This window comes from Ylistrum balloti, unplaced genomic scaffold, assembly GCF_031769215.1.
Source record: "Ylistrum balloti isolate Yb309-2 unplaced genomic scaffold, AGI_CSIRO_Ybal_v1 Utg370844, whole genome shotgun sequence".
Classification (NCBI taxonomy): Eukaryota; Metazoa; Mollusca; class Bivalvia; order Pectinida; family Pectinidae; genus Ylistrum; species Ylistrum balloti.
Window position 1 is genome coordinate 300,900 of NW_026782486.1, and position 13,177 is coordinate 314,076.

At 35.5% G+C, this 13,177-nt stretch overlaps 1 protein-coding gene across 1 annotated transcript in view; it reads right to left on the reverse strand.

The window, feature by feature from the left end:
- The window catches only part of LOC132559047 (AP2-associated protein kinase 1-like), a 59,343-nt gene extending 46,212 nt beyond the window's left edge, over window positions 1–13,131 (reverse strand). The window contains exon 1 of the mRNA XM_060223653.1: window positions 13,023–13,131. Coding sequence (XP_060079636.1) covers window positions 13,023–13,131 — 109 coding nt within the window. The remainder of the gene's footprint in view (window positions 1–13,022) is intronic.
- Between the last annotated feature and the right edge of the window lie 46 nt (window positions 13,132–13,177).

The window sequence follows — 13,177 nt, forward strand, 5'->3', positions numbered from 1 at the left end:
TAGTATGTTCTATCAAATATCTTAAAAAACCTTTAACTCACCTAGTATGTTCTATCAAATATCTTAAAAACCTTACCTCACCTAGTATGTTCTATCAAATATCTTACAAAACCTTTACCTAACCTAGTATGTTCTATCAAATATCTTACAAAACCTTTACCTTACCTAGTATGTTCTATCAAATATCTTACAAAACCTTTACCTAACCTAGTATGTTCTATCAAATTTCTTACAAATCTTTTATCTTATTTTAACAAGTGGCTGGTTTTAAGAAATCTGATAAGAAGGTGATATTAAACCTATACATAAGCAGGAGATGGTAAAGGTTTACACTTGATGAACAGCAGATGGTTTGAACTCAACGCCCTTTATATAAAAACAATGACATTATTTTACATAGCCTTAGAAACTATCTTCCAATGACTATAAATTACAATACAAATCTATGTATGGTTATATTCCATTAAACACAGTTTTGTGAATCAATGCCGATTGAGAATGACATGATTTTATTTATACTGAAGTATAGGTCATACTGACTGTACAATCATTTAATATCAATTTGTCAACAGCTCACAGATAAACTTACAATGATTTGAGTGATGCATGTTGATGAAGACTAATAAAATCTCAATGTGTTTGTTCTATGGACAGGAAAATCTCAGTATCAGAATGAGAGAGTATGGCAAGGCAGAATGAGATTTGTCGAATATATGTTTACCTAGACAATGGAATTACCTAAACAATATATGTTGACCTAGACAATGGACCTAGACAATGGAAATTACCTTAACAATATATAGTCACATTTACACTGCTGACCCAATTGGTTTGGTTTGGTTTTTAGATACAATGATTTAGCTTTTACCTCATGGTTTTCTAGCAAGTGTGCTTTGTGCCAAATTCAACAAAGGAATTTATCTCTATATTAAGACACTGGTCTAAACTTTCACTATGTCATATTCTTCAACTCAATTTCTGTTCACAGCATGTATATATATGATACAAGTTTTGTTAATTGTAGGTGACAGAGCCTAGAGTAGTAGATCTGGATGTTGGTACTGGTACATGACATCATATCTAAGAACACCATACCTGAAAACTTTCCTGATTTAGTTTGGAGTTTCCCAATTTTTACTTCCCGTTCCCGCCTCCCTATGGATAAAAAGTAATCTCCAGACTTCAGAGATGCTGCTAGGATTTTCTATACATTGCATATATAGAACTTTACATCTACATAAAGAACAATTGTACCAAACAGTATGATCATGATCACAAATTAAACCTGGTTTTCTTTACATTGTTTATATTGATAAATACATAAAAGTGTATAAACTTCTTTGAAAAATTACAGTATTTTACTTTTTTATTGGAATAAAAGCAATTTATTGAGCATTGGTCACTGTAATAATATTTGATACAGCTCTCAATCAGATTGCACAGACCATTTGTACAGTGGCTTCATGTCGGGGATTTATGTAATTTTCACACCAGAAAAAAAACAGAAATTCTTACTGGAAGTCGCTCCTGTCAATAAGTAACAACAATCACAAGGATCGTTTGCTTTAACAGTACATGTAACAGTTCCATGAATGGACTGTCATCAACGTCTAGCATACAATGTTGATAAACTTGGTAATCATGAATGCTTTGGTGCTTAAAAGGGTTTCATGGTAAACTGTGACAATAGATTTGTTCTGTCATCCCTTCATAGCTTTCTACTGTTACATTTATTGTTTGTGAAGGCTTCTAACCAAAGTCTAACGACTTCAGATATGTCTGTATATTGTGATAAATGATACTGAAAGTGACGGGCGGCCATTTTTGATTCCTGAGGAGACATCTGACTTCAGATGTGTCTGTATATTGTGATAAATGATACTGAAAGTGACGGGCGGCCATTTTTGATTCCTGAGGAGACATCTGACTTCAGATGTGTCTGTATATTGTGATAAATGATACTGAAAGTGACGGACGGCCATTTTTGATTCCTGAGGAGACCTCTGACTTCAGATGTGTCTGTATATTGTGATAATTGATACTGAAAGTGAAGGGCGGCCATTTTTGATTCCTGAGGAGACATCTGACTTCAGATGTGTCTGTATATTGTGATAAATGATACTGAAAGTGACGGGCGGCCATTTTTGATTCCTGAGGAGACATCTGACTTCAGATGTGTCTGTATATTGTGATAATTGATACTGAAAGTGACGGGCGGCCATTTTTGATTCCTGAGGAGACATCTTGATGTATTGTTACACAGACTGAAATAGTAGTATATACAGTCTCCTATACTATTGACAAGTAGACAAGTGTATCAAAGAATGTAAATATATACCAGTATGTATATATATATATATATATATATATATATACCAGTATGTAATAATTATATATATATATACATATACCTGTAAGTAATAATTATGTATATATATATACCAGTATGTAATATATATATATATACCAGTATGTAATAATTATATATATATATATATATACCAGTATGTAATAATTATATATATACCAGTATGTAATAATTATATAAATATATACCAGTATGTAATAATCATATATACTTAAGAAAACTAGTATTTGAAAATCTTCCCAATTGTAGTAAAACAAATACAAGACAAATTAGTAATTATAAGGCTTCACTGACAGAGTTCGCTGTGTGTTTTACCATTTGGTAGGCCTAATGACCTTTTATGTGTTGACAGGACATGAAGATAGTCATAATAATAATAATCATATTTCATGATGAAACCTGATGAAGGTGACTTTTACAATCCTAACAGAAACCTGATAAAGGTGACTTTTACAAACCTAACAGAAACCTGATAAAGGTGACTTTTACAAACCTAACAGAAACCTGATGAAGGTGACTTTTACAATCCTAACCTGATGCAGCTGACTTTTACAATCCTAACAGAAACCTGATAAAGGTGACTTTTACAAACCTAACAGAAACCTGATAAAGGTGACTTTTACAAACCTAACAGAAACCTGATGAAGGTGACTTTTACAATCCTAACCTGATGCAGCTGACTTTTACAATCCTAACAGAAACCTAATGAAGGTGACTTTTACAATCCTAACAGAAACCTGATGCAGGTGACTTTTACAATCCTAACAGAAACCTGATGAAGGTGACTTTTACAAACCTAACAGAAACCTGATGAAGGTGACTTTTACAATCCTAACCTGATGCAGCTGACTTTTACAATCCTAACAGAAACCTAATGAAGGTGACTTTTACAATCCTAACAGAAACCTGATGAAGGTGACTTTTACAATCCTAACAGAAACCTGATGAAGGTGACTTTTACAATCCTAACAGAAACCTGATAAAGGTGACTTTTACAATCCTAACCCGATAAGCTAACTTCTAATCCAATCAGCATGTCATTTTTCTATGAGGACTAAATGATATTACCGTTGGAGATAACCTACAGTTTAGACTTCATCACTCCCCTCATTACTGGAAAGTAAATCAGCTTTTGACCTCATTACAGAAGATCACATCTAAGTGCAATTTGGAGCTAATGAAAAATACAAACCCAATTCATGGCTACACACTTTAGCACATCAACAATGCATAATGAAAGCTTGGACACCTAAAGAGACAGTGCCTGATAATCCCTTACACATGTAACAGTGCCTGATAATCCCTTACACGTGTATGACAGTGCCTGATAATCCCTTACACGTGTAAGACAGTGCCCGATAATCCCTTACACATGTAACAGTGGCCAATAATCCCTTACACGTGTAAGACAGTGCCCGATAATCCCTTACACGTGTATGACAGTGCCTGATAATCCCTTACACATGTAACAGTGGCCAATAATCCCTTACACGTGTAAGACAGTGCCCGATAATCCCTTAAACGTGTAAGACAGTGTCCGATAATCCCTTACACATGTAACAGTGCCTGATAATCCCTCACACGTGTAACACAGTGCCTGATAAACCCTTACACATGTCACACAGTGTCTGATAATCCCTTACACATGTAACAGTGCCTGATAATCCCTTACACATGTAACAGTGCCTGATAATCCCTTACACATGTAACAGTGCCTGATAATCCCTTACACATGTAACACAGTGTCTGATAATCCCTTACACATGTCACACAGTGCCCAATAATCCCTTACACATGTAACAGTGCCTGATAATCCCTTACACATGTAACAGTGCCTGATAAACCCTTACACATGTCACACAGTGTCTGATAATCCCTTACACATGTAACAGTGCCTGATAATCCCTTACACATGTAACAGTGCCTGATAATCCCTTACACATGTAACAGTGCCTGATAATCCCTTACACATGTAACACAGTGTCTGATAATCCCTTACACATGTCACACAGTGCCCAATAATCCCTTACACGTGTAAGACAGTGTCTGATAATCCCTTACACATGTAAGACAGTGCCTGTTAATCCCTTACACGTGTAAGACAGTGCCCGATAATCCCTTACACGTGTATGACAGTGCCCGATAATCCCTTACACGTGTAAGACAGTTCCTGATAATCCCTTACACATGTATGACAGTGCCCGATAATCCCTCACACGTGTAAGACAGTGCCCAATAATCCCTTACACGTGTAAGACAGTGTCTGATAATCCCTTACACGTGTAAGACAGTGCCTGATAATCCCTTACACGTGTAAGACAGTGCCCGATAATCACTTACACATGTAAGACAGTGTCTGATAATCACTTACACATGTAAGACAGTGCCTGATAAACCCTTACACGTGTAACACAGTGTCCGATAATCCCTTACACGTGTAACACAGTGTCCAATAATCCCTTACACGTGTAACACAGTGCCCGATAATCCCTTACACGTGTAACACAGTGCCCGATAATCCCTTACACGTGTAACACAGTGCCCGATAATCCCTTACATGTGTAACACAGTGCCTGATAATCCCTTACACATGTCACACAGTGCCCAATAATCCCTTACACATGTAAGACAGTGTCTGATAATCCCTTACACATGTAAGACAGTGCCTGTTAATCCCTTACACGTGTAAGACAGTGCCCGATAATCCCTTACACGTGTATGACAGTGCCCGATAATCCCTTACACGTGTAAGACAGTTCCTGATAATCCCTTACACATGTATGACAGTGCCCGATAATCCCTCACACGTGTAAGACAGTGCCCAATAATCCCTTACACGTGTAAGACAGTGTCTGATAATCCCTTACACGTGTAAGACAGTTCCTGATAATCCCTTACACATGTATGACAGTGCCCGATAATCCCTCACACGTGTAAGACAGTGCCCAATAATCCCTTACACGTGTAAGACAGTGTCTGATAATCCCTTACACGTGTAAGACAGTGCCTGATAATCCCTTACACGTGTAAGACAGTGCCCGATAATCACTTACACATGTAAGACAGTGTCTGATAATCACTTACACATGTAAGACAGTGCCTGATAAACCCTTACACGTGTAACACAGTGTCCGATAATCCCTTACACGTGTAACACAGTGTCCAATAATCCCTTACACGTGTAACACAGTGCCCGATAATCCCTTACACGTGTAACACAGTGCCCGATAATCCCTTACACGTGTAACACAGTGCCCGATAATCCCTTACATGTGTAACACAGTGCCTGATAATCCCTTACACATGTAACACAGTGAAAATTTAGAGAGAAACCCTCTTAACCACATAATCTATTTTCCAGATAAAAATATTATAACAACTGGTATATCATAATATCCAAGCAAGCTATTTAGAGAACCAGAAGCCAGACTACCATAATAACCAAACCTGTTACTGAATGAAAATGGAAATGTGGTTATATCAAGGGAAAATTTCATTCTGTCACAATTAAAATCAGAAAGAATTATTACTGATATTGATGTGATTGATGCGTTTTTTAATCATACAAGCACTGTCATATATCAGCTGCAAAATCATTTTTCATTTTTTTTAGTTATGTTTCTTACTTTTCGCAAAGTTTCTTAAAACTGAGTTGAAATGAAGGCAAATTGTATTACTGTAGAATTCACTGATTTAGGTATAAGTGTAATAACCATTATCTACAAGATTTTGAATCCTGTAATCGTGAATGCAGATTTGCCACAAGTATGACAATCAAGTGATGGTTACATGCCCTGTAAAGCGTACTATCTAAGCATTTTTTTCCGAAGAAAACATCATAATAATCCTATTTGATAAATCTTTATAACAAGTTTCCCTGTTAGTGTATTGATATAAATGAAACTATCATACATTACATCATGACTGCGTAAGTGTAACTACAACACTGGTAATAAAATCAACCTACTTCCTGCACTAAGCTTGTCGCTTCAACATGGGATTTCACACTGGGTTACAGGCAGATTAATGTTTGTCAAATGATGAAAATCAATCCCAAGCAGAAAATAGGATACTTTACATTGGACTTTTATAAAAAAATTTTCTTCACTCAATTTATAATGGGCATATTTGGTATTTGGGAAAAAATTCAATAAACAGGGTATTAATATTATTAATATCCGTTATCATATTAAGTGGGCTCCAATGTTTTAAAATGAAATGTCATCATAAGTCCATTGATTTCAATGTGATTGCTCTGTACATCCTATTAAGTCATCATTGTACATGTTTGTTTGTTTGCATGCTGGGATTATCCCCCTATGAACAGCATTCTGATGGTCTGCAGACATGCAGAAGTTGGTCGTTACTTCACTGAACAACATACAGGAGGTCTGTTGCCACCCAAAACAATTTATTTGGAGTAGAGTGATTTGCCCTGAGATCCCGGACTGGATCAATTTCTCAGCTTACTAAAAAATCAAACCATACACCTTGGATCTTTACTCGTGGGTGAATAGGCCAACACTCTTCTGACTGAGCTATCACAGCCCCTCCCCCAACACAAAATCCTTCTTCATAAGTAAAATTACATGACTATATGTACATGTATCTACAGTGCTGGCCTATAATTTAAATTCTTGAAGTTGCAAACTTATAGTAATCATCTAAAACTATAGATATTTTATTACAGACAAATGTTCAGAGCCCAGGATGGCAGGAGGATTGTTACAAGCAACCAATCCACAATACTTTAATAGCCCCTATATACTAATATATGTATCGCTCTCAGAGATCGGAGTCACCCTTACGACATCACTAACAGACACAACACCCAGCCTATACAACCAGAATAATTATGTATTTACATTACCGTAGCAAAGGCATGAAAAATCTTTGTTTAAACCACTACACTGATCTACTGATACAAGACTGATACGTTGCATCACTAAAACAGGCAGGAAATTTTCAGAATTCTGCGTACAGGGATAATCAACACTTTGCAACCCAAACACAGAAAAAGGAAATGGAATAAGCCGTGTAAAGTAATCTGTTATAATAATTGGATTTAATCCACTACACCTCTATAGCTGGTGCAGTGTACTTTAAGCCTCAACAGGTTTTATTGTCCACCAGTGTAGTAACATTTATTTACTCTCTCCTAGCTTACAATAAAGTCCTTTGTTTCATTGTTTACCTGTATACAATTGTTTATTAAAATTGACAACAATAAAACTGTTGAAGGGTCGAGGAGCAGGCACTACAATTAGGGCTATATGTTGTAAAACTAGAGCCTAACATATATGGTTTCTGGACAAAATACATCCACATTCAGCTTAAACTTGACAAATCACACAGTGGTTAAATGAAATCAGCTCTGAAACAACCCCCTATCAATGATGAACACTACATCTCCATGGTATCTAGAGAACCATATTTTCGGAGTTATAGACCACAGCTTTTCCCCACAGTCTGGCATGCGGCTTATATACCGGTGCCACTTATATGTGGACGAAAAAATCGGTAGAAAGAAAAAGAAAAGCATATTGTCTGGACATCACTGCTAGACCATTATGTACCTTTCCATCACGTGACTGAAACACAGGGTGCGAAATATCCCGCATCTGATGGCCCAAGGCCGGTAAGTTTCATCATCAGGCAAGTGAAAGATTCCCAGAAGATTGCCCGATGGGCCAGTAATATTTTGGCGTTATAAAAAAAATTATCTAATAAGTCCTACAAGCTAATCTGATAAAAGCTTTTTCAAATCCATAGAATAATCACAAAAGGACTGTAATTTAGAGAACACTGTAAGAGCATCATCAAAACAGGATGGTAGTGTGGAAAGGGCATCTTAAAAACTCTCAAAACAGATAATTTTGTGAAGTTTCTATACTTTACGCTGGATTTCACTTGTGACCTGTCGCATTTGAGTCAGTCATTTAAAAAAAAAGCCATGTGGAAATTGCAGGCCCTTAAGTCATCAATTGGAGGCGGATGAAACTATTCTGAGTTCAAACAGAATTATGACACAGCATCTGGGGTACTTTCTTCAGGAAAAGACGAGACTCAGAAAATTCAATTAGTCAAGGGCACTTCTACAGATGATGCTGTGGAAACCTGTTTCAACAAACTTCTTGATGAAATAATTGCTTACACGGACAAGTGGTTTGGAGACCTGCAAATCCCTCCACTTAGCTTCTTCCATATATTTGACCACACTATTTGGCCACTGTGGAATGAACGCCACAGTTATGGCACTGAGGAGATGACATAGCTTGAAGCAATTTTGTCAGATGAGGAGAAAAACGCAAGCACCTGTGCAGTGGGCAGACTTGAAATAAAGACTAAATCGCCAAAAGGTCAGTAAATCTCTTGAGGTTATACAGCAACATTCTGACTTTAGCCCCCACCCCCCCCAGGACCTATCCAATATCCTCATACTAGTCAATCTAATGATCACATTGTCACCATCTACAGCCACGTGTGAATGTTTGTTTAGCCTCATGGACAGACTCAAAACAAACCTAAATACCAACATGAAACAGGATGCTTTCCAGCATCTTCTCCAAGTCTCAATGTCTAGAAGTTTGTCTGACTTTGATCCAAACCCAGCTCTGGAATACTGGTTAGCACCAATGAAAAACAAAGCGACATGTATCTGCCAAGTTCAAAGGCCACAAAACACCCACAGCAAAGTCAACTGGACCACAACGTGGATTATTTTCTACTTTAGATGAGCTAGACAAAGTTCCTACCCCGCCACTACCAGATATACCAGTTGATGACGAAGGCCTGAATCAACCAGACAGTGACAGTGAATAGCCCGTAGAAACTTCTACATGATTTTGTGAAATAAACACATACACACAAAACAATCAATGCATTAGATTTGTAGAACCAAATATCTAAGATAAACGAATGAACATATGAATCCAAACAAACGAGTTAATCAATCTTGATCCAGTACATTCGGGCCAGTAAAAATATATATAAAAATATATTTCTTGCCTTAAAACAGATAGTCTAGAACGGCCTTATACAACCTAATAAAGGATGATTTTAAGATTGAAATAAAAATAGCATTCTCACAGATTAAATTGATCATACCTTTTAACATGAATCACAATAATATCTTCTGAACTTTTGTGGTTGATTTGGAAGTAATAGCTGAAGTTTACAATTGCCAGTTGCATTCTGGGATCAACAGATCATCAGGTTAAATTCTATAATGACTGTCATGCTTGTTTACAATAAGAATAGCTTCGTGTAACTTAAAAGAAATAATATAGGACTATAAGAATTTTGTTGGCATGTAAGGGCCTTAACTAATATTTAACAGTACAGACACCGATGGAGATACTGTTAAGTAAACAGTATGTATCTGTGCATAGACAATATTTGAAGGCTCAGAAGCCAAACAAGTCTGATAATTGCTACTTTACATTTTTGAAACTCATCAATAAAATAAAGGATTATCTCTGTATCATTAATTTGCAAACTTGAATTAAATGTTTCACTGACAATCTTTATAAATTACCTCCCATTGTTTTTTATATCACCAAACTTTGGTTAATATGACAGTTACCACATTATAAGAAAGGGTGCAGCTTTTATCCCTGCATGGTGTAATATGTAGGTCAAGACAAAACAAATCATTCAAAATTGGCTCTACTGCTTATACACTGGAATGGTTTATAGCTCGGAAAACATGACAATACATATCTCACAAAAGAGGTATATTTAGATATGAACGTACAACTCCAACCTTGCCCATCCCCCATTAAGTGTTCACTATATAGAGTAAAGGTAACCAGTCGGTTGTTAGGTTAATATATAAAATAAAACTTAAATTAGCTTTGTCCCTATAGAAACACTGTGTAAGTCATGGGAAGGAGCATAAAATCTATCATAGGTATGATCTTACAAGAATTAAGCTTCCTCTAATTAGCTCTCTATAGTGTGCTGATATATCTAAACTACAAGTATAGAAATGTCTGTCATACATTAGTTGTAGACAGTTGATCATATTCAATAGTAACAATTGCATGGAACTTCTGATGCAATTACATATGATTAGACAGTCAGGTTTAATGATAGGATTATAACTAACGTGTATGAATAACTTCAATCATACATACATACTTTTTATACCCATCTAGATACTAATTGGTGTTTTAATTAAACAAAAATCATCTGATTTTACAAGTCATCAACGATAAAAAACTTATGCCTCAAGCTATATGTAGCATTGCAATACTATACACCATTTATGTATTGTACAATGTTTGTTCACAAACAAAGAAAAGATGGACTTCAGACCTATTACAATCATGTGACAGTGAAATAGCACATTAAGGGCTACAAGTACCACTTATTCATACACAAGCAGTAAAGTATAAGTGAAAAATATTAATTATAAAAATATGAAAGTTCCTCTCAAGAAAGAGTAATAATGACCTTAACCTACTGTGAAATAAAAGATGGTCACCAGTTGACCATTTTGCTTTCCTGATCAGTTAGATCCATCTAGCAAAAACAGCAAAAACAAACTTTCACAGCTAAAATAAAAAGATGGTCGCTGAATGGCCATCTTATATATCTTGTCAGTTCCAAAATCAAATGGATCAAGTGTAATCTACATAGGAAACTGGAGAACATCCATTACTCCACAAGAGATAATGATAAACTTTCATCGTTAAAATTCAAGATGGCCATCTGCCATTTTGTTTTTCCAATTAGTCCTAAAATCAAAAGAGGACAACTAGGGGCAAAGTAAAACCTATGTAGGAAATTTGAGCAACTGCAAAAAATTATAGAGGTCACATGAATGGAACAGAAAATTAGGACTTGTATTACATGCAAGCAAATACAGTTTAAAGTTGGTCAGAGCATAACTGATATATAAAAAATGCTCAGAGTATTTGCTTTAGTTCAATACTGTAATGTGGAGTTTACTTTTACTGATGGTTACTGTGACTCTGTTGAGTGTATAGGAAATGTAAGTGTACATGAATGTATTACTATTTATCAATTACATTCATACTTATGTTATCAATAATAACACTTGATATGATGCTATGCCTGTAATCTCATCCATTTTAAATAATAAAAAAAATTGTTGAAATATATGGATTATAATTGACCTTTCTGTTGCAAATGTTCATAAGAACTTCTTTAGTTTTTATTTCAAATAATCCTGTATTTGGAGAAACTGATATATTGCTCAAAGCAGTAACTGTCAAACAGATGTTGGACTATTACCCATGTAATGAAAAAGGCTTACCTTAAGTGTGCACCTACTCCATATATGTGTACTGTCCAATGTTCAAGTTGAGTAAATGTTTTCTACCTATACTTATGTGTAGAAACTTTGACACAACAAAGGACTAACAATTAAACATTTATAGATAACAAAATTTAGAATGTAACATACCATTGTTATCTTACAATAAAATGTACACATCGCCTACAAACTCACCATAGCTACAAAATATGTTGTAGACCACCACGTCCCCTCCCATCCCAAGCTAAATCTACCGTATTGGGGAAAACTAATACAACCACATGGTTATAGTGACAGAGAGGAGAGAAATAGAGCGAGTATGTAGCCAACAGCTCACAAATCAAACTGTAACAACACCGAACTTACTTGTACACAGAATTTTATACCCACTAAAACACAATTTCCACAAAATTGGCCAATGACTGACTAAGTCCCATGTTGAGTATACAGGACTACTTCAGTAGACTTTCAGTACGACCATAACTATCTAGCAAATGGTAGAAAAATGGTGGTAAGTGTATTCTGAACACAGTTACACTTGTACAAGCATGCAAAGTATGTCACAACTGACTGTCACATAAACTGACTGCAAAGAGTTAACTGACAAGACTGAATTCTCATTTGCACAAAATTGACCAACAGAATACCAAAGGTCAATAGGTGCAAACCAAAGGTAAACAATTTCAAATAATTAGGCAAGAAATTTAAAAGTAACGACAAATCCTACTACACCCATATGTTGAGTAACTGGGTTGTGCCCGACCTGATAAACAGATTGGGAAATAAAGAAACATCTACATCCTCTGATTTGGTAGGATGTGCGAAGTCCACATCATACCTTTATTAAAAAGGATTTTTATCCACAAAATATACATGTATTTCTTAAAACACAAGTCGTAAAATGCTTCTTAAAATGATCACACAAAATAGCAATACTTACAATAAATTGACTAAAACATGTATCTTGTAAACTATATTTGTAACAAAAAAAACTTGAATATTTGACAAAAAATTCAAATATCAGATGTCCAGTACATCCCCTCAAATTCAAGGATATTCCCAACCTAATTAATTCAAATAAACTGACAAAAAATAACTTGTTGATTAGTGAGCACGTAAGTCCAAGAACGCATTTCAATCTATGTGAATCCATTTCTAAAACGAATCTGTGATAGGATTAGTTCAACTTGCACATCAAAATGTTTACAAATATACAACAGTTTGAAAACCGAATGAAAAAAGAAACAAGGATGGAATAACAAAATTAATATGAAAATTCATTAGTACCATCGTTTTAATACAGAGGAAAAACAAAAATATGTACTTGGATAAAAATGACCAATGTTTTGTTTTGGTATTCTAATAGATTACCTTCAGCGATGACATCTTCGACTGTGCAGCTAAATCTTCCAACATTTAACACTTTTCCAATATGTGGATTCTGTTGACCTGTGTCAATCTTCGAGAATAATTTCTTCATCGTGTCAGTGTTAGTTTTGCTCTCACTTTTGGAATGGCAGTTGTGT